The 27,720-nt window shown below is 40.0% G+C and overlaps 3 protein-coding genes across 3 annotated transcripts; 1 reads left to right on the top strand and 2 right to left on the bottom strand.

Moving 5' to 3' along the window:
* Positions 1–10,773, top strand: LOC110044254 (ubiquitin-like-conjugating enzyme ATG3). Its single transcript, XM_089293344.1, has 12 exons — positions 1–205; positions 308–349; positions 2,605–2,654; positions 3,425–3,498; positions 4,221–4,396; positions 4,875–4,950; positions 5,287–5,321; positions 5,529–5,690; positions 6,491–6,538; positions 7,531–7,607; positions 8,606–8,674; positions 9,101–10,773. Exons 1-12 carry the CDS (start codon positions 128–130, stop codon positions 9,180–9,182), a joined length of 969 nt encoding a protein of 322 aa, XP_089149470.1. The 5' UTR covers positions 1–127; the 3' UTR covers positions 9,183–10,773.
* LOC110044232 (N-acetylneuraminate lyase-like) lies at positions 10,195–18,312 on the bottom strand. Its single transcript, XM_089293349.1, has 12 exons — positions 18,181–18,312; positions 17,124–17,170; positions 16,374–16,444; positions 15,193–15,280; positions 14,293–14,350; positions 13,825–13,900; positions 13,115–13,207; positions 12,743–12,888; positions 12,477–12,523; positions 12,063–12,147; positions 11,701–11,740; positions 10,195–11,577 (listed from the first exon to the last, which is right to left on the bottom strand). The coding sequence occupies exons 1-12, from the start codon at positions 18,187–18,189 to the stop codon at positions 11,429–11,431; spliced, it is 909 nt and encodes a 302-aa protein (XP_089149475.1). The 5' UTR covers positions 18,190–18,312; the 3' UTR covers positions 10,195–11,428.
* Positions 18,313–24,794: 6,482 nt separating this feature from the next.
* LOC110044257 (calcium homeostasis modulator protein 5-like) lies at positions 24,795–27,218 on the bottom strand. The gene has a single exon (XM_020749779.2). The coding sequence runs from the start codon at positions 26,996–26,998 to the stop codon at positions 25,877–25,879; it is 1,122 nt and encodes a 373-aa protein (XP_020605438.2). The 5' UTR covers positions 26,999–27,218; the 3' UTR covers positions 24,795–25,876.
* Between the last annotated feature and the right edge of the window lie 502 nt (positions 27,219–27,720).

Raw genomic sequence — 27,720 nt, 5'->3', positions numbered from 1 at the left:
AAACATATGCACAGTTTTTGTCTTCGCCGTCTGTAGCAGTCAATTGCGTCCTTTCGACTGGAGGACGTTGGAGTTGTCCTGCGATTTACTGCACGGAAAGAAATATATTGTAGACCAGATCTTCATTATGGCGATGCAAGACGTTATAAATAAGATGAAGGGAACTGCCCTTGGAGTCGCGGAATACTTAACTCCGGTTTTGAAGGTAGTGTATACCCCTGTTGATAAACGCGAAGGGAAGTTCCTGTTTTATACTATTTGTAGATTTGCCCCGTAAATGGATTTCATTTTCCTGCGTTGTATACAGGAATCGAAGTTTCAGGAAACTGGTGTGATTACACCGGAAGAGGTATGTTTATAGGTATTTCTATACGCTATTTTCTCACAGTGAATTTGAACTTTGCTCAGCTCTGGGGTTTGAACTTAGCTCATAGCTATAGTTGAGTTTCGTTTACTCTTTTTAATTTTGCAATTGTTATTTCTGATCTTAGGACATGTTATTTCACTTTTGAGTGCTTGTAGCGGTGCTTATACGAAACGAAAACGAAATAGTATTCGTTTCGTGACACGATCTAATAATCCAATAATTGGCGATCCTGGATAAAGTATAAAGTATAAATCATGTTTTAGTTATTCCACTACGCAGCTATCAGATCGAAATAAGTGTAATAACTACTATCCTACAGTGCTTCTTTCCAGCCAGGAATATAAGCTTAAATGCTTCCTTGCAAACTGTGGCCTTTCCATTTTACCATCCCCTCTCCCAGTGGACAAGATGAGTCACAAAGCAATGTGTCCCCCCCTCCGCCCCCACCAAAAATAACCTGATTTTTCTTCACTCCCTCAGTTTCCTTCTAAACTTACTGCGAAATACTTAAGTAACACAGACAGAGTTAACCCCTTAGAAATTACTTTCTTAGCCCCTTTAGGAAACATAATAATTATTATCATCATGTACACTGTAGACGTATTGTGAGGAATTTGTAACTAAAGACTAATTTAGAGAGTGCTAACATGACTGGTTCATTTGCTTGACATCTTCCCTTTTGCTTTTGATCACGTGATTGATCAGGTGACGATATTGTCCCATGTCATTCTACTACAGTCAGTGGAGGGTGGGAGGGGAGAGAGAAAGAAGCAGGGGGATGTAACATTGAATGGCCTAAGGTTGTAGCAACCTGACAAAAAGCTGGGGATTAACCTAAATTTTATGATAACTGTAGAAATTCTTACGTGCTCAGTGGCTAATTTTCATTGTCAATAAGCAGACAGACACATGAATTTATAATTTATGCGATGCGACAACGAGCGAGAGTGGACAATTTGACAATTTGTTATTGTAAAACACAACTTGATGTTAGTTTTTCATGCATCTGTCCTGTTATTGACAATGAGTTTTGCGTCGTGGATCCACTGCTTATGTGACTATGTGATGATGAAATTCATGATCAATAACAAGACAGATGCATGAGAAACTGACTTCAATTTGTTAAATGGACCATTGCACAAGAAATTCTGTATGCAGCTGTTGAGGACCAGGGATGACATCATGGCCCTGCAGGGTTATGTGGAGTTCTTCAGAAAGCAATTTCAGTGTATTCAACTTGAGTGGGAAGGGCAGATGAGAAATGCTTGCAAAGCCATTAAGGAGTTCTTGAGGGGTTATAAGTGACTGATGGAGTTAATGGATGGGGAAGGAGGGCCTTGGGAGGGAAAGTGTGGATGTAATTAATTATGGTCCAAGGGACTAACATCCCATCCAGGGAAGAGTAAGGATACTTTTTGTCACTGCATGCTACAGAAACTAAAGTAAAGCACTTGAACCAATGAACCATCAATCTAGTCTGGACCAGTGGACCACAGCATAATTAAAGGGGTATATAGAAAAAAAGTCCTAAGTGACTCTTGATCTCATGTCAAATTCTCCTTTCCTGTAGGAGGAAGTGAAAAGCAATTTGCTAGGAGAATCTTGCCGTCTATCAGATGTCACTTAGGGTCTTTTTCTATGCACCCCTTCAATTATGCGCCAACTTCGGGTTTGGTCTAAAAGAGCTGACAACTTCAGTATGAAGCCTGAGGAAGTACTCTGTAAGTCTTTTGGTAGGGGGGTCTGTCGCTGGCACACTGAAACCCTTACCCTATACTAGACCTTGATAAGTTTGATTTTGCATCCGTAGTCTAGACTAGGCACCAAAAACCCCTACCCCATCCCTGACTAGCTATTTTCAGTGCAGAAACTTTATCATCATCATAGTCTAGCATACGCTAATTAAACCAATATCTTTCAAAGTCGCTTCTTCAATTTCTATTCTAGAACTGCTGGAGAAGAATATTGTTCTAGACTAACTTATTTATACACTGGCCATTTTCTGGTAAATTATACTCTATTCTAGACCAAAACTGTCTGATTTCAGTACCCTGTCCCAGACTTAACATTGCGTGAAAACCATGCCCTTCACCATACCCTCCCCTCTCCATATGAAGTAATACTAAGACCATTACCTTACTTGAGACCTTAGCAGTTTTAGTTCATTACTGCACTTGTTACTGTCTTTATCCAAGTTGTTTTTTTGGATTAATTATTTTTGTGCATTTGATTCACAGTTTGTTGCAGCTGGTGATCATTTAGTCCATCATTGTCCAACATGGAAATGGTTTGTATTGGTTTATCATTGACTAAAACCCTTTGATTACAGTGCTTACAGACCTTAAGGGATTCCGTAAGGGGAATTTAAAACTGAAGTAAAGTTCTCACTGGATGTGGCATTTAAATATGTTTTGTTATGGTGGACTCACCTAAACATTTTCCCAGTGAGCCAGTTTTTAACTTCCTGAAGGTTTGTAGCTGCTGTGTTTGAACAGTTTTAGGTAGCAATCAGATTGTGATATTTTTGGAAAGGGAACCAGGCTCGATTTCCACCACTCTTTAGGGTCCAGCTGATAATCAAGCTGAGAAGGAAACCAACAATGAGTTAGTGAAAAACTTAGTCTAAGGATCTTATTTTACCAAATCATGTGTCTCCAGAGTCACCTTTTCCTCAAGCCAAGGTCCAACTGGCTAAAGTTATGTCCACACTTGGTGCTTGGGCGCTGGTGCCTGGGCATCGGCACAAAATAGTAAATGCATTCAGACACCGATACTCCAAGTATCAAAGTACCATCTAGAGCCTAAGGACAAGATCAAGACCTTGTACCCAGGCATGGGCACTGTGCCCAAATTCTGGTGAAGTACTTGGAAAAAAGGTGTGTTCACATTAGTGCCCAGCAAGAATCGTACTTGGACACCAAGCTTGGACATAGAGACAGGCAGTTCTGGGAACGAGACTGTTACCCCATCTGTCTAACTACCTCGCCTTCCTTAGATTTCCATTGGACAGGTTCTCTGCACTGTAGATTGCTCCTTTGACCCTGTCTTGTTTTTCAGGGACACAGGTCCAGATGAAAGCAAAATAAAGAGTTATCTCCCAGCAGACAAGCAGTTCTTGTATACAAAAAATGGTATGCTTGGGCTCCAAGCTTAAATATTCACCCTGTACAGTGTATATCTTGGATTCAACCTTAACCTTGTCACTTCTCAAAGATGCTTCTAATCATGTTTCCAAATATTTCAAACTCCTGGTCTTATAGTTCGTAAAGGTTACATTAATAACCCCAAAACATTATATTTCCTTTCATGAGATCTATGTACACTTCTCATGATTAGGGTGAATTTTCCATCAATACTTATAGAAAAGTGTTTTCCATCATTATGTATCCTGCAACCAGTAATACAATCATATATAACCACGACCTGTGCCTGCAGCCAACAATTCTTCACTGCAATCTAATTAAGGGGCAATTACTTGGAAACACCAGTTTCCTAAATTTGCAACAACAGCTAATTTGCCTAATTAATCTTGAAAACAAAATTTATCAATCAAACAATCATTCACTCACTCAATCAATCCACCCATCCGTCTGTCCTTCCGTCCATCCCTCCACCAGTCAGTCAGTCAGTCAGTCAGTCAATCAATCAATCAATCAATCAACCTACCAAATGTATCAGTCACTACTGGTTTCTAAGTAGCTACCAAAGCACTAGACAGGACACAGTTGTTAAAATATCTAAAATTATACCAGGTAGTTGTGTAGTAATGCAGATAAAATAAAACTGAAAATTGTGTAATTTAATGGCATTCTCCTGTCGTGAGTATTCAGTGTGTTTTGTTTCTAACATGTAGTTCCATGCTACAAGCGGTGCAAGGAAATGGAACATCAAGAAGAAAATGAGGCCATTGTTGAACCCGATGAAGATGGTGGGTGGGTGGACACTCATCACCATGTTGACCCAAGTGGCGAGCAGGCTGTGACTGGTGCCCAGGAATCATTTGCAGAGATGACGCTTGAATCTGACAAGGTATTTGCCTGTTTGTCTGGGGGTTTCATCAAGGGCTTGGCACCATGCAATTTGACCAGCTGCAAGGACGATTTTGCCCACTTGGTTTGCTAGCAGAAGGCTTTCCTTTTAAAGAAGTTCAGTTCAAATAGTTTTGCCCACCTGTGAAAACCAGCTGCCCTCCTGCATCAAACATTTTGCTAAGATCAATAGAGATGTATAAGTTTTGTACTGTCATATTAAGATTACATTTGAGTTACCTGTTACCTTGCTCTGAACACCTGCAACTAACGTGTTCCCTCGTGGGTGAATTATGCCTGTCTAACAACAGGCATATTCCCTTGTAACATCAAGGCCTCTGTGACAGTCATTCTTAGCTGCAACAGGTGCTAATGGTTACTGCCTTTAATGACAACCCTGCTATCATAGAAAAATCCTACAATTTATATTCAGAACAGACGTAAAAACATGCTCTCATTTATTTGTATTATTTACACAGACCACAAAAGACATAGCACCTGCAGAAAATGATGACAAGGAGGAAGATGATGAAGAAGAGGCAGTGGATATGGAAGGTATCACCCCTTTTAGATATTTCTTATCGGTTACTGATATCTATGATTATCAGAGCCATACACCCGTGGTTGGAAGATGCATGTGGCCTTGACAAATTATACCAGCAAATTTTCCCAGCTTGTGCATAATGTTCACAGGCCAAGTTTTAGCCAGGCCGCATAGGCTGGCTAATGTCATTGTGTCAAGTTCTTAGCAAAGCAGTAACATTGGAGTGTCTCCATTTAATCTCCATGGCATTTCCCCTCTCGATTGGAGGAGACTTTGATTTTAACCTAAATTGCTATTAAGCATAGTTATATGGTTAAAATATAGTTTTTCTTGTTTTTTGTTTTCAGCTTTTGAAGAAAGTGGAATGTTGGAGAGTGATGAGGTATTTTGAATTCATCGTAAAGCTGGTATTCTTGTTTGGAAAGTGTTCAGAACATGAGTAAAAGCTCCTCAATAAGTCCTGACTGCATTAAGTCCTTGTTATGATTTTAGTATCTATTTTCTGGGCTTACAGTTATTGAGGTACGTGAATGTTGGGTCACATGATTACATGTATACTAGGTATATCAAATGTTATTGAATGTTGTAGGCCACCCTATCAATCCAACCAACTTCAAAAACTGAGTCGGGGGAGAGTGCAGTAGATGTGAGCGCTTCCGGTGGAATTCTGCAAACAAGAACTTACGACATGTACATCACATATGATAAATACTATCAGACACCAAGATTATGGCTGTTTGGCTACAATGAGGTAGGAATGCTTTTAGTTAATTTTAATGACTAGCCTTTCAAATGATAAGTGGATTAAGGTGCAGTGGCTAAATGGTTACCACACTGTACTCTGGATCAAGTGGTCTGGATGCCACTGCTAGGTGCATTATTGTGTTGTGTTCTTTGGCAAGAGACTTGCCCCTCACTTTGCCTCTCCCCACTGAGGTGTACAAATGGGTTCAGGGACAGATTCAGGAATTCCTGAAAGGGGGATTGTACACCTTAATGACTTTTAATGCCATCAGCCTTCAGCTTCTAGAGGGGTCGAGGAATCCTCCCTGGAAATTTTGAACCTGATTTTACCCTCTAAAACACCATTTCCAGCATTCCTGACATTTGAAAAGCATTTTTGAAGGCATGATATAAAATCTGGAGTTTACTTTATTTCTCAGCCACTTGGCAATCATTCTATTGGTGGAAGTGAAACAACTACATAATTATGTAACATATTCTATCATTTTTATGAAGAGTCAAACAAATAGCAAAAAAGTCCTGCACAAAGACAGGACTGCAACCCCCAACCCCCAACCCCTCCCCTGGGGACTGGCGAATTTAATTCTGGAGGGTATCCCTGCATTGGACAACACCTTAAGCAACTAAGGAGCAGGCTGGAAAACTTATTTTCTTTGTACCCATACCAGGCAACATTGTATATTCTATCATTTTACTTGTCTGACTTATCAAAAATCCCAGGACTAGACAACCCTCCATCAGCAGTTGTATTGTTGTTGAAAAGTCTTTCAGTCAGTGACTTTTATTTGCTGAATGTGTCTTTTGCAGAACCGAAAGCCACTTACTGTGGAAGAGATGTATGAGGACATGAGTCAGGTAAAAATGTTTTATTTTAAATATAATATTCCCTGTAGACTGCATTAATGTACAACACAGGTAGCCGAAGCTCAGATAATGGGTTTGCATGTACAAACAGTTGTGAGGTTACACAAGAGTTTTAACTCTGGTAAGGATTTGTATGGGAAAAACAGTTCTACTCTTGAGCTGAAAAATATGAACGAGTATTGAACAAAAATATACTAGCTCATTTTATTTCAGGTGTCAGTATTTCCTTGTTTCTCGTGAGTTTGTTAGGCCGATTTATGGCCATTTAGGTGGTTTATAGTTTCACTGCTTTTTCCTTTCAAAATAGAGGTAAAAGCAGGCATCTTCATGGGTTGTACTGCAGGAATCATGTCCTCTTTTTAAAGTGGTATCTTTAAGGTGTCTAACAAAGCTCAAACCACACCCAGATTGGTTTCCGTCAGGGGTTTAATTCAAATTTTCCGAGGGGTTCCCCGACCTTTTTGCATGAGAGTCCCCTCCCCCGAGATTTTGAGGTTCCCTAGGGAAAGTTAAAGGAGCTGTCACGGTTTATGCATCTTGAAAAGTTAAGCCTAAATTTTTCAAGTTCGTCATTTGTAATCAGTGTTAATCTTCTCCATCCTTGACCATCCTTGTTCCTTTATGGTTTATTATTATCTCTTTGGTGTTTTTCTATCTAAGTAAACTACTATTTTCATGTTTCCTTCAATTTAAAGGTAATTTTGAACGTAACCAGAATAACTCAAAATACTGTGTATGCGCTCCTTCAAGATTTTATGATGCACAAAGTTAACAATGTGCCTAACACAATACTTGATTAATTGATTCTCCACACCTGATTGTACTGCGCCAAGGTACAGACTGCATCAAGGTTGACAATATGAAGATATGATTGATCATCGCAGTACATATCTTCGTATCTTTCTCCGCAGTTCAAATATATGGTCTTTCATATATTCACTTGCAAGGTTGACGATGTTGACACAGTGTTGTTTATGTTCAAGGATCACGCTAAAAAGACTGTAACAGTAGAAGCCCATCCTCACTTGCCTATGACTATGGCGTCTGTTCATCCTTGTAGGTGAGTCAGTCTCTCGATCTCGATCGACATCATAATTCTCCATGTTGTTTTAGTACATACATATAAATTTTATTTACCAGCTGGGAAGTCCATATAATGTAAAATTGTGACCGAGGTCTGGAAAATGCTGCAGGCCCAAGGCTGTATTTTCAAGTGCGAGGTCACAGTTTTTCACTCTATGGACCGACTCTAAGCCGGTAAATAACTTATTTTTTCCTCACACCCTCAAATCACTTTCATAATTGTTGACCTTTTCCACACACGCATCGCGCGCTCTTTACCGTGACCGTCCGGATCGCACTGAGAACCAATCAGATTGCATTACTCGTTACCGTGTCCTTGAAAAAAAAAAATAGTAAACTGAATTATCCTCCTTGAGAGAATTTGGTTTTAATCCAGGCCTTTTTTATTTCAGAGAACACCCAATACGTTGGGTTGCAAACACACGTTATCTCATCATTCATTTTTTAATGATAGACCAACATTTTGCAGGCGTTATCCTTGAGGGAAAGTTTTGATTTTTTGCTTGAAATAAGAAAAAGTTTAGGCTTCTGACTTTGAGTCCCTTGCCGGCAATTACTGGAAATCGGAAATCTTCAGGCGGGTTTTCAGGACTATTTTTGGCACTTAACCTTGATGAAGGCCTATTTTAGTGTATGATTTTATTTTCAGTTGTGGCAAGATTAAGAGAATTAATCAAGGGAAATTGTAATACCATCAAACATTGCAGAAAGTAATATAATAATAATAATAATAATAATAATAATAATAATAATAATAATAATAATAATAATAATGTCGCGGCTAATCGCCGTCGCAAAGTACAGCAACGACGCAGCTCAACAAGGTCGAACGGAAAGCATACGATGGCGCCTCTGGCAGCCGCTATACGGTCCATGTGTGACCTTGGAGCACAGCTTACAGCCAGCTGGAATGCGCTTGGGAGATCTTTAACAGTGGATAATCCCATCAGTCACGTGGTTGTTTTCTATTGGCAGGCACGCAGACGTAATGAAGAAGATTATCCAAACAGTAGCTGACGGCGGAGGAGAGCTTGGTGTTCATATGTATCCTTTAAGATAGTTATGGTGATTGTACGTGAAGATTAGGCGTTATGATAACGTGATCACGCGTTATGAGAAACAACCATGTGTTATTTCGACACGTGAAGACAAAATCAGAGGCAACGAGGGAATAAGATTTTCGAGAGTTACATTTTATCTCAAGCAAGCCTACAATATCAGGCTAGAACGGGATTCGAACCTATGACCTCTGCAAAGTCTCCACCATTTAGTTGGGGCACAGCGGAGAAAACGGCGTAGCGAAATAATGGAGAGAGAGACTTGGTGCTAGGAGCGCTACGCTTCTCCCCTATTTTTCCGTGAGCCATTTTTTGCGCTGCGCCCCAACTAACTGAACGCCTGGAAGAGGCTAGCTTCTAATTCTACGTGTATTCAGACTATGGTATAACATTTTCCTTGACGTTTTTTTAGGTACTTACTCATCTTTCTCAAATTTGTTCAGGCTGTTATACCTACGATAGAATACGACTACACCCGACACTTTACAATGTGATGGTCAGCGCGCCTTGAAATCGTAATACGTTTTACAGTTGTCAGTTCAGTGACCTGGCCTTTGAATGGCAGCGAGGCTGCAGGTGACCTTGTTTTGAGGCAGACCTCACTGCTTTTGTTGTGTAAATCAAGTTGCTCTGATGCTAACTAGTTTGCATTTAAATGAGAAGAGCAGAGAGGTCTGTATCAAAGCAAGGTCAACTCCAGCCTCGCTTACATTCATAGGCCAGGTAAACGAGCACACAACTGTAAAGCGGCCTATTAATGTCTTAAATAGAGCTTATCTTCCGCAAGGTTTGAAAGTAGTCGTGTAACTGACTAATATTTACCGTTACAATGGAGTTTTAAGTCAGACTAGATACGAAATGTGAAATCAAATTCAAATTTTCCTACACTTGCCATTGTTTGTCGCGTTTCATGGTGTGCTTGGATGTTCCCTCTTGCTTTTCCTTGTGGTCGGTTTGTACTTGTAGTGACTTAAACGATCATAGTTCTCTCTCGGCAAGAAATCCAAATTAAAGGAGCTACGTCACCGTTTGCGCATCTCGAAAAGTTGAGCCCAAATTTCTCATGTTCTCCGTTTGTAATCCGTATAAATCTTCTCCATCCTTAATCATCCTTGTTCCTTTATGGTTTATTATTGTAAGTGTTCTTCTTCTTCTTCTTTTTTTTATATAAACTACTATTTTCAAATTTCCTTTAATTTGTATGGAAATTTTGTACGTGGCCATAATAACTCAAAATTCCGTGACTGAGCTTCTTTAATCCATTCAGGTGTAAAGAAATGATTAACTAAGAGACACTCGAGTCCTAAATCGCTTTATTTACTCAGGTTTTTCTCTCTTGATAAATGGCTACCTATTACTGGTGACAGAGGCTTTTTTTGCACAGAGGGGAGGGGGAGGGGGTTCAGACCAGTGATGCCGAGTCATCCTAACACGAAAAAGCCTCTGGTTAGTGGTAGAGGTTAGTGCAAATAACGATTAAATAATAATAAAAAATTAAAATACAGGTTAGGAAAGCAATTCTTTTAATTAATCCTTCCTTTACAATGTGTGTTGCACTTACTTTTCACAAAGATGCGATCCTTTTTTTAATATTCGAGAGATTAAATATAGAAAAATTATCTAAGAAAATAATTATGCCTAGAAAAATGTCGTTTATATTTCGTGAATTTCACTTCGATAAGATTACAGTTAGATGTTTCCATATCACCATGCACTAGGTCCACTCCCTGGCCCCTCTCTTCGCTTTACGCGGTGGGCGTGGAGTTCTGGGACGGACATAGAGAAGATAAGCGTTTTGCCTACTTGCCATCAAGCTCCGCACTCCCCGAGCCTGGAGACGAGGCAGCATAAGTTGTGTGCACTGAAGGGGTGCTGGAACTAACCTGTACAACCTTTAATTAGTACATAGATGTTTATTACTATGGGCTGGATGTTCGTTCTTGAAAAATGTGCTTATGATAAAAGTCAATGATGTAACATACTTCACTGTAATACTGGAATTCTATCATAGACGTAGGAGATATAGACACGAGGGTGTTGTGGAAATCGATATATTTTAATAAAACTGTTGTCAAAATGATGCAATTGTTGTCCTGAGCAGTCATTTCAACCCGATATTATTAAATGCGTCAACGATTATTGGAAAGGAAAAAATTACAAAGAACTAAGAATTTGGTTCAGTCGAACCAGAAGCATATCACCTAGGTAATATGCTTCTGGTCGAACCTAATACCAACACCTCTGCGTTACGGACACTCTTGTCTGTCTCTTTGGTGTCCGCTTTAACGAGGTTCTCCCCTTGTTAGATTTACCTTAACACTTCTGTTATGTTGAAACAATATTTTTGGCTATTTCAAGGAGAAAATAGTTGCTTCACTATGTAAGTTAAATGAATAAGCTCTCACAGAGTTATTTGTTTTCTAAACGTATTTTTCTTGCTAAACCTTTCGTCAATTATTATTTTTTTGTTTCTCTGTATGGACGTGTTAAAAAAAAAAGCTGTGTTGGCTATTTGAACAAAACTCTGCTAGGCAAAGCCTGTAACTGTTTTCACGGCATGTCTAACATTCCTATGAAATGTTCCAGTCCTTACTCAGCTACATAGTTCTGCCACATTAATATATTAACTTATAATTTTCTCTGTTAACACGTTATTTAGAATTTTCACACCATAAAACTTTAACTACGAGAATAAAAATTACTTCGCGCCTCGTAGTAAAATTGACGCGTTTATTTTCTTTTAACGCCAAGTAAAAAATCCAATACCGTCTAATTCTTCCCTTAATCCTGCTTCCACGCTCTCGCTTAACTGCGAAAGAGGTGAACGAGCAGGCCCTAGGTCCAAGCCAAGAAATCTCATGATGGCTTTCGCGACGCCCGGATGGCCTCCTGGAAGTACAGAGAAAAAACCGTCATGTAGTACACACTAAACTGTGCCTGCTTTTCAGTTAAAAAGTTCAAGTTAGTCGTCAAACTGCACACATTATTGTCAAAGCACTCCACTTTACATACCGTATTTAATGAAAAGTTTGATCATGGCTTGAGATCGATACTAAATGTGAGAACAAAAGAACAGCAAGCTTATCATGGATGACTAAAGTATTGAACAGGATGCCATGGTGGCGTGACCTAGTGGTTTAAGTTAGGGCGTCGGATTTTTATTCCCGAGGCCCCTGGTTCAAATCCTTCTTTCTGCCACTGGATGGATTTTTATTCGCTACCCCCAAACTGATGCAACTTCTAACAAGTTCTCTGTTCTATTTACGGGAATGGTTTTTCTTGAAATCGGGTTTAGTCGTTGTACACAATATATTAATACTGAGACAAATTTAACTACAACACGAACAATGATAACCCTTAGAGCGATTAAATACCTGTTCTGTTCTTGCTGTTTCGATATCTCCTTTGTTAAAGGCATCTATAATTCGACTGTGCAACTTCCCAGCGAAGCTATACGTTCTAAAACAAAAACAAAAGAAACCAGAAAATTACTTTTTGCAATGTTTGAAGTCACCAAATTACACGAAACCGCGAACCAATAGTTTATCGAGGTAAAGAAAGATCAGAACAGAATTGGTCAGTGCAACAATCTACAAGCCAAAACCAGAGGCACAGACGAACTCAACCACCGATTGAGTTTATCTGCGAGCTCGCATTTCTGTCAAGCTTGCCATCAGTTAATTATGTTCTGTTATGTTTTCTTCCCGCAAATTCCACATTTTTCAGCTTATTACGTAAAATAAGACGGTGAAATTGAGCAAAAGAAACGAATGATAAAGTTTGCTTACCCTCCAATGGTAGCACGAGCCCCCATAGCTAAAGCGCTTACGAGAATCTACAGAAAACAAAAGATAAGCCCTTGGTTCAAAACCAAAATTCTCCTTACTTTGTCCACACTTCATCATAATTTTAGTACTGTTTTGACTTAAAAAGCAGTAACGCCCGTGAGAGTGCCTCTGACATGGCATACCCATCATCGCCGTTATTTCAGGTTCCTATCTTGTGATGACTTAATTTCGCGCTCTTCCACTAGGCGTAAGCCTTCGCTACCAACCTCGTCACCTCCAAAGAGAATCTGAATCTTTTCCTCGCCGAGAACAAGGCAGCGGCCCAAGTCAAACAAGTCAATACTTGTGAACTTCAATCCCGCTAATGTTGGAATCTTGGGCATTGCAGCTTCCAAAAAGTCTTCCATTAAAACTGTGATGGCAACAAAACTGAGTTAAAACATTGGATAACTGTGTGACCTCCCCCCTCTCTCTCGGATTATGTCCCGCCACTCCACTTCCCAACACACACCAATGCACGCCTCGTTTTCAACGATACACTGTCCAAATGTTCTCAAGACTTAAGCTTACTAGTTTGTTTGTTTGTTTGTTACAAATTCACATTACATTGCAGACTGACTCACAAGTTCTTCACCTACATGGAATATGTGTCCAAGCTGGGATATGATAGTAAAACAGCGGAGTGTTTGGTGCACATTCCGCCACAAGACGAACATATTCGACAAGGTCATCTGTGGAAAAGAAAGAAAATGAATGTACTTTTTACTACAATAGCGATCTTCGACTGATTTTAGATGGGTTTTCAACTGAGGGTCGTAAAACCAAATCAAAGCAATTACTCTAGCCGAATGCGTGAAATCTACTGAAGAGGAGTAGGGGAACGAATCGGTAACTTGACAAAGTGGAACGACAAACTTCGGTCCGACCGATCCCCGGAAATGTGGCATAATGGAGGGTACCTTTGACTGACTCTTTGACTTGTTTCTGTTGGGCTCTATTGTCCTGCGTTGACCAATCAGAGAACACATACTGTAATTTTAATCAATCAGGAGCAAATCCAGGCTTGAAGAAAGGCTTGAAGATGTCCCTGCTAAAAGCGCGGGAAAACGTCTATGTATATGCGCGTTGTATCTTCACTGTTCCGTTTGTAAAGCGACTGAGACGAACATTTCGAAGTCAACCAATTCTGCTTCGTTTGTTTCAGTATTTTACCGATATTTGCTCTGACAGGTTAAACGAGATTCCATACTTGCATATTTTTTTATTCCGCATCAACTTGCAACTAGGGACAAACGGAATCCTTTCAGAATGTGTCGTGTTACTTTATGAGGAGGAAATGAATACACACCTACAGACTTTGGAGAAAAGTAGCTTGTGGCCATTAAACCAATTGCTGTCGCACCTGTATCTTCAGCATGTCTTGCCTTTAAAGGTATTAAAAACAAATCGACAAAATTCAGTTAGTAAAAGTAAAGTAAAATTCTCTTTTCTCTTTACTTATTTGGTCTATTTGCAAACATTTTACTACGGGTCATCCTCGGAGACCCAGGGACTTTTCTTCGCCCGATTTTTTTTTCTCGCCCGTTTAGACTTCCCCGCCCCCACTAACTGCCCCTGGGACTCCGAGGATGACTATGGGTATAAATGAAGTTTCTGTTTTTGTTTGTTCTTTGTTGTTGACTTGTTGTTGCATTTTGTATTCTTAAAACTTATCTAACAAAAGCTAGTTCCTAAAGGATTAAAACTGATTTGTTGAAAATATATCTCTAAGTAGTTTTTGATGCGGTAATTTAATATATTGTTCACTGTTAATTACCAGCTCTTGTGAATCCTTTAAGTTGGAGGTCCCAACTTGTATTATGATATGATCAAATCTGGAAGGAAATGTAATTTGTCAAGCTCTCAGGCCACAGAGATTGTGGTGAGCCATTGTGTTAAGCCATACTCTCAAACTTTCTTTTTCCACCAATGGGCATAGCTATGGCTGTATATACCAACATACTTATAAGTGGGTGGGGCAAGCCAAGGTGGACACTCAGTCTTTGGCTAGCATTTATGTAGAGGCAGCATGTGGTTGAGTGGTTAGATCACCAGACTAGAAATCGGGGGTCGTATGTTCAAGTTCTGCCCTGACCACTAAACTGGAGGTGTTTTTTGGGAGACACTGATTCAACTCCTTGGTCACGGTTGTAAATACCCAACAGGTCTGCCTCCCACCAGTTGGGAATTTTAAGCCTACTATGTTTATTTGAATTATTTTTTCTTTCAGTCTAAGTAGCATGCCTGAGAAATACATGTAGCTAGGTGTCGCTTGTTAAGTGATTTGACCACTACAAATATTCAACATTTAACAAATGTATTTATTTTTTTTTAATTTTATCAATTTGATTGCAACACTCACTGAAGTCAGAGTTGCTTGTCTACGATGAATTATGTTTCGCAACAAAGGTAATCTAAGGTAAAGTCTGCATTATTTTGAGCCTTAGCCCATCAAGGTGGCACTTGTAATCTCTTGGATTTCCTTGAAGTAACTAGGAGAATTTCAACTCCCCCCCCCCCCCCCCTACCCCTGGATGGGATGCTAGTCCATTGACATTGCATTACAAGTCTGTTTGATATTGTACTGATATTGAAACTGTGAATTTGATGAAATTTACTGTTCATCAAATACTGTAAGTGAAAAGACAAAAAAATACTGTTAGTGATTTGATTTAACCTGTCTTTTCCTGTTTGAATCCATTTTTCTGCCAGTTTCTTTCTCTCTTCCACTGTTAGTAATGTACTTTCCCCAAATGTTCCTGTTACTGTTGACAAAGATAAAATACCTCTTATTACCCAAGTTTGAGGTCAGTGTCCTGCAGATTACAGCCTGGAAATTTTCTCTTTCAATTTACAGTGCAAAGCCTATCAAGCTCTGAGGCCATAAACTGAAGGGAAAAAACAAGGATCCATAACTTACAGTACAAACCAAGAAGATGAGGTTAGTAAGATGTGTAACTCCACGTAGAAACGAACAAAAGCAGCCCACTAAATACCCCACTCACCGTGTACATTAAGTAACTAATTAAGAGGCATGATCATGATTATAATTATTATAATTGTATCTATACCAAAATTCTTAATCGTGATTGGTTTGCTGTACACCTATTTGTCACATAATAGGTGGTAATTATGTGGGTGTCCAAATACAGGTATCCAGTGACAAATTTGAACATCAGTTATATATGCTCTAATGGTTCCTTCTTAATATTTCCTACATTGTTTGAAACTTGTGGGAAGTGCTATTCACATTTTGCTCCGAAGAAGTTCTCCTGGACTTGTTGTTGATATCATTAATTAGTAACTCAGGATCTCATGACGTTAACAATTCAGGGAGTAGTTGTGCTTGTAATTTCAAATCAGCCTCTAAATGCACACTTCTCCAAGTTTGAAATTAATTGCCCCATTACCCCCTAAATTGTACTCCACTCGGTCCAATTACTATCACTTATTATCATTGGTTTGAGACCTGACGTACATCTTATAGCCAAAAATTATAGAAAATTATATGTTAGACAGTTCTTTTGTCAAAACTTTAAAATGTCTCTCTTTTTCCCAGCTTATGGAAAACTAAGACAGTCCAAGGAAGTTTCCAAAATGAATTATTATTTAAAGATGCTTCTATAGACTCCAGGCTTGTATTTTTTTGTGGCTTTGTTCATCCTGTCAGAAAGCTAACCTTAAAGTATCTATTACCATGGATATAACCTGCAAGTTAATAATTAACTTTCTGTTATGAAATTACTATATAAACAGCAACCATACATTTTAGTTTAGATTATTTATAATAAACATGATCTGAGTATGTGGGACTCTAAATTACTATAAAATATAAATTCTCTTCAAACTCAAACTTACCAAATAATCCTTTAATGTTCTCCTTTTCAAGGTGTCTAGCATATTCATCTACTGCACTTAAATTTAGTTCCCTGGTGACAAATTTTTATGTTTTAAAATTAAATCATTATTTTACAAAGGTATTTACTCACCTGGCTTACTGTGCCTTAAGATATAGAAGACAATGCAATAGCAGCTAGAGTGCAACCTGAAAGTGTGCAACTTTTAAAATTGCAATTATAGCTTTTATAATTTTGCAATTCTCAACCTTTTCACTAAAGAAACAGGGTTATTCTGCTTTGGGTAAGGTTCAAGAAAATATCCAAACCCACCCCAAGGAGGGAAATTCCAGGGGAAGAGGGGTTTCAAAAGCTAAAATTCTTATAGGATTTTAAGTTATGCCAACAAATACTGGAATTTCCAGAGAGAGGTGGCAGGCAGGGGGAGGGGGGAGGGAAGTTGAACCAAAAACCCGTTTCGTGACAGGGGTATGGATATTTTCTGGAACAATGCATTGTATTGACCACCACATTGGCCCTTTCACCTTCCTGTGTATTCTTAATAAAGGGATACCTCGTAATTTTTAAGGATATAATTTTTAATATTTTTTAAAATATAAAATAATAGCATTTTGTATAGGGCCTTAATGCAGTCCCGTTCTACACACTCAAAGTATTATAATCCATTAATTCCCTGAACAATGCAAGCTAGGAGAAAAGCTATAAATTAAAGAATGTCTTCCAATATCACATTACAAATTAAAGTGCTTACCCATTCTTATAAAATGGAGTTAGTGTTGCAGCAAGTAATCCTTCTATCTATAACAAGACAATGAGGAAAGACAGCAGTTGACATTTTGAAACTATATATTATACTTTTAAGGACAATATGTTGTGATGCCATTCCAAAAGACATTTAATTAATAATAGTGCAATCTTCTTTCGAGTCTGACAATTTGACAGACCCAAAGGAAGATAGCTAGCACTGTTAACCAGACATTGATTTGCCTTTTATCTCTATTAAGCAGTGACATCCAGTGGTACTGAAAAAAAAAAAAGACATGGGGGCAGGCGAGACATCTGGCCTAAAAATTATTAGAACCAGATCCCAATGTGAAGATGACTCTTTTTCTTGTTCAAAAAAGTGGCCTGGAAGAGGGCAGGGGAAAAAAATGTTCACTAAATTATATAGCTTTCTATGACAGATTAAAGGACCAACTGCTTATTATATTTGAGATTGAAAGATAAAACTGATACTCTTGTCAACATTTTAAGAATGGTCACACGAAATGTATCCATCAAATAGAGACATCAACTTTAAATTAAATTTAAAAAAATTACTGATAATTCATTTATAGACAAGTAAGAGTGCCGTACTCTACTGTCCACGGCACTTTTACAGTGCTAATTAAAACTAACTTCCCCTCCTCTCTACCCCCTCTACTAGACATACCCGAACATTCGATAATTTCTCGTGCGCGCAACGTAGGTTTGGCAAAATGTGGCCCTCCCGTCTCCCGTCTCCCATACCCCACCCGCCCGCTATTCTACCAGGCTCCGGCCCCCTTTCTACCCCTAACTTCCCCCAAATCATCTCCTGATCACGAGGTATTCTATAGTGTATAATCTTTCACCCACTAGATTATACGAAGAAAGAAACAAGTGGAGATCATATCTGTTGAAACCTGGAAGTTCACTAGCATAACTTTAGTGGATATTGCTAAAGGGGCGGCAAAACCGTCCGCCATAAGGATTTGAGAGCACGTAGCCAGTTGCTTTTCGCGCCTGACGATTTACCTCTAGCACGAAAAACAACGAGGAAAACTTACCTTTTTCATGGTTTTGCAAAACCCGTCTATTCTGAGCAAAGAAAATGCAGGAAAGTGAAAAGGAGGTTGTCACGAGAGTGGCACGCGAGTAAGGCAAAAGCTCGGCTACCAAGCGAATCAGTGGCTGAATAAATTGAAATCAGGGATAGGGGGTGGTTTTCAAGTCGTGAAACCAAAACCAAACCAATTGCTTACCAATTAGACTACTCAGCCAATTTTAAATCGTAGTTAAACCAAGACCAAAACCAATTAACTAATTGTCTGATTAGTGATTACTTCGAAACTGAATTGATAATTGCTCTAGAGAGGGTCGTACTTGGCTATTCTCGTGATGCGTGATTAGCTGATTTTATTTTCCGTGAAACGTGAATCTTCGTGACTCGTGACCTGAAGGTTTTGCGTAACCCGTGAAGAACCTGAATTATTAACCGATATTCGTGATTTTATCACTCTATTCTACGTAATTTTGAGACGCAAGTCCTCCGAATGGTTAGAGTCGTCTATCGAGAGTGACTTAGGTATGCGATTTGCAATATGGAGCCTTGACTTAGCCATTTGTGGTTTTGCTTTCTTCAAACACTGTTTCTAGTGTAAGAACAGGTTATTAAAGAGTATCTTACTTGCTTATTTTCGTGATTCGGGAAAACGAAATTTTTATATTCGTGATCCTCTATTTTTTCCGTTCGTGAACCGTGCCGGAGACTCCTTCTGTACGATCCTCTCTAAAGCAGAATGCAAATGCTTTCATGAGTATTATCCATAAAAGTATCTTTTAGTTTGTCGCATCATTTTGTACCTGCTGCGTGGGTATACTACGCTACAAAACAAGCGTTCTCACTAGTCCACTTCTGGCTTCGAAAGTCCCAAAGCTGGGTGACAGAGAGATGAGTGCGGTCAGCACCGCACACTGGCTGCGTGGAGATTGGCGAGGAGGTAAAAAATTTGGCAGCAACGCTTGACAGCGTACCTGTGTTTGTAATTTAGACAGAGCTGGCATTTAAATAAAGAAAATGAAGTAATTGGTGACAGTGCGAGAGTTTAACGAGTCATGAAGGATTTTATATGAAAGGCCAAAATCGCGCCGGCTGGGTCATGTTAACTCCAATATGCACCCAATATCGGAATCAGCGTGGGCAGTCCTCGCGCGAGTAGAAATTATGATCTAAATCGTCCATTGTCCGCGACTAAATACTTATGCTTACTTTTAAAAATTTAGGTTCAAGGGCAGTTAACTGTGAGCAACGGCTTCTAAATTCAAATGATGAACCGATGTACACATGCTAAGTTGGTAGCGCTACTCTCTCCACTCGGGAGGTGATGACATATAGCTACACTATGCAGCGCTAATCACTCATCCAGTTATTATAACCTTTTCCAACTAGCTACAACTCGCACTGCTCTAGGGAAACCCTTTCTGTGGTACAGTAAGTCATGTTTTTTTCCTTCTTCTTCGTCAACACAAGAACACTTGCAATATCTATTTTGTCTGTTTACAAGGAGGGAGGCTTACCCTAGCAAGCGGGTTAACCCTAGCTGGAGGGCAAAAGATAGCCGGGTTTACAAGCAAAATTTCACAGGACAACTTAATGCGTGGTTGTAGTGCGGTACGGCGTGTAATCCCGTAGGACTTTCGTGCCGAAATTGATTTTTTCGCTGTTTTCCACTTATTTTGGGCCGAACAATAAGAGTCCGATGGGGTTCAAATTTTCCGATCCCGTCTTCCCATGTTTCTGGCCACTCTAAGGATTTAATTTATGCTAATATATGCTAATTAGATGCAAAAAAGTCTTGCGAATATCCTTGCTCTTAGATTCTTAGATTCACAGCCGTATGACTATGACGTATGTTAATTTATGCTAATTAGATGCAAAAATAGGTTTTGCGAATGTCTTTGCTCTTAGATTCAAGGTACAGGGACCAAGCTTTACACGAAGCTTGCTCTTGGTGACGTTCGTCGTATAACTTAGATTTGTTACCATGGCAACCAGCAATGACGTCAGGTTTAACTACCTGCTATTTTGGTGTCGGCCATCTTGGATCCACCATCTTGGATTTTCGAACTCTCATTATTCTAAAGCAAAACAGTGAATTTTAAATAAACTTTAACTAACGAATGATTTCCGTTATGAGCGATGTCCAGTTAAGTGCAGAACGTTCTTTTATTTTCCTTTTTTGCTAAACGCACGTACTCTTTCAGTTTCTCATACGAAAATATCATTGACTTTTGTTAGTCCCATAGTAAAACGCAGACGCTTTTCGTCTTCTTTCTGCTATGTATAATACTAATGTACAGTTCCGTTAAAAGTGTTCGTGCATAAAATGTGACTGAAGTTCTTATGCACCAAGACCATCCTCGTCATCAACTCATGTGCCGTCTGTGAATGGATCTGTACAGGTTTTTCCAAAGCATTAACAAAGAGGAGTGTATGGAATTCCGTTCTTGAAACAGCTAGAGTCCCTTGCAGTCTGACTTGCAGCCGCATTTGGTAAGCTCAATAACAGCTTGGGATGTAGGGAGAGACAAGCATATAACGGGCACGTATGCTCCTTAGTTTCCGCTCCAGCCATTCTTTTTAATGAGGGGAAGATCTGGGCAGCTGGTGGTATAAGATTTGTCACGCATGGCTAGGAAGTTTGCGCGCTTGATGGCAGCATCTCACCTTCCAAGTTCCTGAGTCAAAAGAGCTCCCATCGAAGTTCAGGAAGGGTCGGTAGGTCCCACTTTGCAATACACTTGGCAGACAAATTTCTCTAGGTCTTTAACTTGAGTTGGCAGTTCTCTGTTGGCTAACTGGTTTTGGATAAGACCCTCATCAAGCTCTCTGAAACAGTCGATCGCGAGATGGTCGTCATCGAGTGCCATGTAAGCTTTCACCCAGGAATTTTTCGTGATACCAACAAACTTCTCTCCCCAGTCGGCTCCTGTGAGGTGGTGCAATCTAATCAGACCTTGACACTTGTGTATTCCAATCGCTTGGACTCGCTGAGTAACATCAATCTCTCTGTAGTTTGCATCCTTGCCTGTCAAAAATTCAGGCGATTCAGGTTTCCATGACGTCCCCTGGAAACCAAGTTAAGTAGCAGGACTAGTACGTCAGTGTCCGGAGAGGATACACAAATCTCTTGCGACAAATGCGCATCTAGTGAACGCAACACCTGGTTAGGGATCGGAAGGTGTTGCGTTCACTAGATGAGCGCAACAAAATCAAACTACATTTGATTTTGTTATTGTAAAGCATGACCAGCTTGATGGTTGTGTCGCTGGAGAAGCGCGCTAATAATCCATTGGCGAACAAAGTGACCAGTCTCAGCTTTTTCATAGCGTCCCATAAGGAGTACTTAGAAGATTGCAACAGTTTGTCTTCAACAAATGCTTCAAACCGCTTTTGGCCCTTCTCTGCGTAGCACTGGATATCTTCCTTTGCTTTTTCAGGCACAAGAGCTGACGACATCACACTCTTCAAGGGAGACTCAACTGTAAATGGGTTACCTTCGCAGTGTAGCTCTATCGACTGGCGGAGTTTCATGGCGTTTTTTCGCGTTCTTACAGCAACATCCCAAGAGAGCTGATAGTGCTCGTTCCGCTCAGAAGCCTCGGACACTTTAGGAAAGCGTTTTATTGCTTTATCATACGGTAGAGATACAGTGACGTGACAAGAAGGTGATCTAGGGCGGCTTCGTCTTGACTTAACCCGAACATACCTCCGTGGCGCTTTAATACTTTGATCTCCTGTTCTAGCGTCTGATCTGTGAACAACCTCGTGAACGGGATCTCTGACTTCGCTACAACAAAATCCTCGGACTTCAATGCCTCATATGTCATAAGGTCCTCATGCTCGAGTGCGTTCATCTGCGCGAGGTGGCCTGGCATTGGCCGAGCGCAGTTGAGGAGATCGTGCGCGAAGAAGTACTTTATCAGGCATTCCATCTCTGCCAGGTAGCCTTCCCAGTCCCCACAGCGGCAAGCATGGATGAGCTGTAACAGGTTGTGCAATTACTTGAGGTACTCTATCATAAATCGCGCAAGATTTCAAGTCCTTGTTCTTCACGGTCTTGTGGTTTGACCTTTTCAGAGTACCAGGGCTGGGTGTCGTCATAGATGTTAACCATTTCTGGACTACGTTCGTGGAGGGCCTCTTTAAAGGATACGAAGCTACGAATAGAGTGTCTCATTTTATTCAGTTGTTCACCATTCTCTACGTTAGCCTTGCCTAAATAATTTCCATTACAAACTTGCCATCGGGAGGAAAAAACTAAACTTTATTATGCCCATTACTGTGCTTCCTGCGCTCACGATTTCGATTTGGCACATGAGAAATGCCACGTCTAAATCAAATGCCGCATGTTTTTCATTCGAAGCGACTCAAGTTGGTATTTGATTCGGCGCATATGAAATTCGACGTCTAAACCAGGCCTAAGTGAAAAAAAAAAAAAAAAAAAAAAAAACAGCCGTAAAACTTCAAACTCGAGGCGTGTTTCGCAATTTTAAGCCCTGAAAAGAAACTTGTCAGTTCGAGCAGCACATGTTATCATTCGTTACTTAGGGTGCGTTTCTTTGTTAAGATCATTCCCCAGTATTGCACTGCGCATCCTTAGTGCGCATAATTTCACACGTGATTAGCGCGCGCATTAAAAAAATGGCGGCTTTCCCTTTACGGCTGGACCTCGCCATAGAGGTAAATCGTCATTTCCTCGAAATCGAGTACGGTGACCAATCATTTTTTTCTGTTGTTTTGAATTGAATAATAAATTTCTCTGTGTAAAATAAATATGAACCAATTCTCAGAGTAGAACAAGAAACAATCGTCGGAAACGTGAATTTAGCAAGCAATTGTGACTACAATCATGGTGCTATTATAAAGATTTATTGGGTACAAACAAGGTGCTGTTGCTCCTAAAAGTACATGGGGACCCCTCATTTTTATTTCAAAATTTAAGTTCCTATAATATAAACAATCAATTGGCAAAGTTCGACAAAAATCTCAGTGCAGGTTCTATTTCAGTGGAATGACCTTATAAAACAACCAAGATTGGACTGTTAAGTCAAAAAACGAATTTTGCGTTTCTTTACCAAAACAGATCAATCCGAGATCATTCAGATCATGGTGCATCAAAGGAACCGAAAAATCCTTGCCCAGAGTGGATTCTTTGACTTCTTCGGTTCCTTGATCCGAGAGATCTTGGATTAATCTGTTTAGAAAAGAAACACAAAATCCGTTTTCGGATTTAAGAATCCAATCTTGGATTTTCTTAAAGAAACGCACCCTTAAAGTTTATTAAAAATGCACTTTTTTCCTTTAGAAGTACGAAAGTTCGAAAATCCAAGATGGCGGATCCAAGATGGGCGCCACCAAAATAGTAGGTAGTTAATCCTGACGTCATCGCTGGCTGCCATGGTAACCAATCTAAGTTATACGACGAACGTCACCAAGAGCAAGCTTCGTGTAAAGCTTGGTCCCTGTACCTTGAATCTAAGAGCAAAGACATTCGCAAAACCTATTTTTGCATCTAATTAGCATAAATTAACATAAATTTAGTTCTTGAGGAGCCAGAAACATGGGAAGACGGAATCGGAAAATTTGAACCCCATCGGATTCTTATTATTCGACCCAAAATTAGTGCAAAATAGCAAAAAAATCAATTTCGGCACGAAAGTCCTACGGGAGCGATATTTCGGACAAAGCGGACCGCACTATCACACTCAAAGGGTCTGGAAACAAGTAGAAAGTTAACCCGGGTGGGCGGATTAAACCTACCTGGGGTGTTTACGAGGGAAAAAGTTAACCCACCTGCCAGGGTAACCCTAGCACGAAGATAGGGTAACCCGCCTACCCGGGTAACCCTGGCTGCCTTGTAAACACGACGAAGGAAAAAAGAGGAAATGTATGAATGCTAGGGTAACCCGCTTGCTAGGGTAACCCTCCCTCCTTGTAAACAGGCCCTAAGAATTAACGTACAGTAGGCAGTCTATTTAGCTTCTTTTAAGGTACCAGAAACAGACCAAATTAGAGTTAAGATAAAAATTATAAGCGTTGTTCGTCGGGCCTTGAACAAATCTTTCATTAAATTTCTTTCAAAAAAATTGTTCATGTGCTTTTAATTTTTTTCTAGCGTTCATGTAGCGCTATTAAGTTACATTTTTCCTCGGCCAAATTACGGTTTGCATATTATGTTAAAAATTTTTATGACGGCGCAATGTTGCATAATGTTTTTGTAGCAGGTGCTATGCTGTAATTACAGTACTTGTTAGTCAAGGTGCTAAGATTTTTTCTTTTCCAGACCAGCAATCCGGCCTAGAGCATGACAACTTAATTTATACTACAGTACTGTGCAAAGGCAATGCAAATGACTTCTGTTAACACCTCAGGCTGACAATGACCGTTACTACTTGCCATCACGAGAAGCTATCAGTCTATTGTTCTCAGTTGTTTTGGGTATTTAATAGGTTTCCAGTTTCAACATTGCCCAATACTAAGATATGAGCTAAATCTTTTGGATCACGCAAAAACTGCAGATTGCCAGTTAGTTGCCTTAGCTGAAAAATAGCACAGTCAGTTAAAATACAAACTATAGAAGAAAAAGATTGAACAGCCACAAAATGAGAGACAAAACTGTTCATGCTTTGTTCTGTATTTTTATTTGAATGGTCGTCCATCAACGTTAAGTCAGTGACACAATCGCAATAAATTTTCTAATTCAAGACATCGCTCAACACAAGCTTTAACATGTTTCACATGCCACGCTATGTTATCCTTTGATACAGCCTGAAATATTGCAGTGTAATTTGTTCAAATCGGAACCCAAATATTTAGCTCATAGCTTTACTACCGTGAACAAAAGCTCTGTTTTGCACTTTACTCACGACAAGAATTTATTAATTTATCTCCACTTATTCATGGCCAAGGGAAACAACTTGCATTTTTCCCGTTCTGCAGTGAGTTCAGTAATATTAGGCCAGTATTGACAAAACGGAAGTAGTTGTAAAATTGTTTTGTTCAAATCCGGCGTCGCTCGCGATTTGATCGACAAATAATTTCAATAAATTCAATAATTCGCTGTCATGTAGCCTGCGAATACAGCCGCCTTTCATTCGCTCCCGCTGCTACGAGCGAATGAGAGGCGGCTGTATTCGCGGGCTAGCTGTCATGTTCTAAAGACTGTTTGCCTGAAAGAGAAAAATAAACCTCGAACCTCTAATATCTCAGTGCACAGCGGGTGCCTCGGAACGGCGGCCTACAACCTTTCTTTACAGGCAGCCTCTACACCATTGCCCCCTCGGTCACTTCATTCTCAGCCAGTCCCTTTTTGGCCCTTCCCGCCGCGGTCAGACCCCTTCCAACCGGAGCCTGTTCATAGGCTAAATATAAGCATCATAATTAAGGCAACAGGACCTTCTTGACAGAAAATAAATATGCAACATCACACTTTTCGATAAAATATTAACATGATATGCAGAACGGAGGTCGAAGGTAAACATAACGAAAAGTTAACGAAAGACAATACTTTAAAAGTAGACAAACATATATAAAAGTATATTTGAAATTAAAGTACAGCTGAATTGAAGACTTGAAGGAAGACTTGATCCCAACGAGTGCATAAAATAAAATAAAAATGTTTACTCTCAGCTTGGGTATGTTCTTAGCATGCTGTAAAATCTGTTCAATCTCAGAGCGGTTTATCCTCGCAATAAAACTTTTTACGCTCTTGGAAGCATTTCAACACCGTGAGAAAGACCGCCTTCCCTGCTGCCGTTCGATCCCTCGGTCTTTTCCTTGACATATGGCTGTGTTCTGTCGCCTGTTGATCGTGGATATCTCTCTGCCATTGCCTCGTACGCATTGTTGACAAGGTTAAACGCATCGCTTTCTTCGTATTCTCGCCAAGTAGTGTCAATAAATGTCAGCTCGACTTTTTGCTTGCCTTCCTGTTGCACTTTTTCCTTGAAAGCGGTTACTGCAGCTTGTGCTTGAAGCTCTTGGTAGTCTTCCAAGGATGGGAACGCTTTGCCAAATTTATTCACCGTTACGAGGTCTTGATAAGCACTCTTGAGTATGTTGGAGGGATTTTTCTTTGGGTACATTGAGGCAAAGTACAAATCTGCTCGTCTTTTCCCTTGCCCCTGTGCAAGCTTTTCCATATTGGCTTTGAAAGCTTCGACTGCCGCTTCCGACTCGAGCTTTTGGTAAGTATAAGGACTTGGTAGAGAGCCGATTTCTCGCTGAAAACAGCAGCGCTGAACGGAGACCACAACAAAGCCCAAAATCAATGCACCAGCGAGTAACAGGAGAGCAGCTGCTTGTGAATTTTTTCCCGCGTTCGCGTAGTCGGCTTCGATTTTCAATTTCTCCGCCTCAGAAGCGTTGATCAACTTTGCTTCCTTCGTGCCTCCAAGAGCGGCGCAGATGAAATAATCGCGTTGTAGCAAGGCCCAGAAAATCCACATAAACCCAGACAGAGAACTCTGAAAGATGATTTCGACGAGATTCTTGCTGCAGGGCCAGCGAGGGTACAAGAAACAACAGAACCGCTTGCCGCCTCGTCTTTCGTGTTCTTCATAGTAACAGCATCCACGCACAAGATTCCAAAATCCATTGTGCAGAAATAGTGTGACCAGAAACAGAAACAGGGCAGGAATGACAAAGAAACAGGCTCCATAAAATGCGAAACCGTCTGGCGGACACTGGAAGAAGTCTTCGCTTTGAACGACCGCGTTGATGCCAAAAACGATCAGTGCTATAGTCGTATTTCTGATTGCTCCAGAATGGCTTTGAAAAGCCGACTGGAACGAGGTCATAAGCTTACTTAAAGTAAACGCCATTTTGATTTTCACTTATAAGAATTTTCCTTGTTAGACTCTTGTTTACGTTCGCAACCATGCGTGACTTAACGTATGCAGATTTAGTGGGGGCAAGGTGTTGCCTGCATAATTAACACAAATCAACACGAGGTCACGCTTTTGCATCAATATTGATCACGAGACCGATTTCAGAACTGGAGAGCGTGCATGTGTGCATGGCCAGAATGTGGCCAGAATATGGCCAGAATATGTATTAAAAGGGGTAAAATATTGGGAGAGAGTGGAAAATTCTTTGTAGGCTCTTCAACCGAATAAGGCAAGGATTTTCTGGCAGGTTAAAAACTTGCAAAATTACAAGGATTTGTAAGAAAAACCAGTGGAGAGTGACTGGAGGGCAAAGGATCTCCTTCCCTCACACATCCTAATTTCTAACGTTCATAAAAATTCCGTCTTAAAGGATATAATCCTGGAAATTTGCATGTAGGTTTAATTGTAAGTGTTCTTTCCATTTCCGATAACATTATGCAGTACCAATGACTAAATCAGTGTGTTCTTGAGAAACAAGTCAAAACGCCTATTATAAGAAGAAAGATTAAAGTTATCAATTTTGACAACAAACAGCTTTTGCTAGATGCTGCATATGGAAAAAGTTAAGTTTTTACGAAGCGTTTATTTATAAGAACTCGTCTCACGCCTTCACTTCCGGTCGTCCTGGCTATCCCCGGTTTTGGTCGAGGATGATA

Source organism: Orbicella faveolata, unplaced genomic scaffold (genome assembly GCF_042242905.1).
Source record: "Orbicella faveolata isolate gen_17 unplaced genomic scaffold, um_ofav_v1 contig_25, whole genome shotgun sequence".
Taxonomy (NCBI): Eukaryota; Metazoa; Cnidaria; class Anthozoa; order Scleractinia; family Merulinidae; genus Orbicella; species Orbicella faveolata.
Note: the sequence above shows the minus strand (reverse complement) of the source record. Positions and strands in the feature narration are given on the sequence as shown.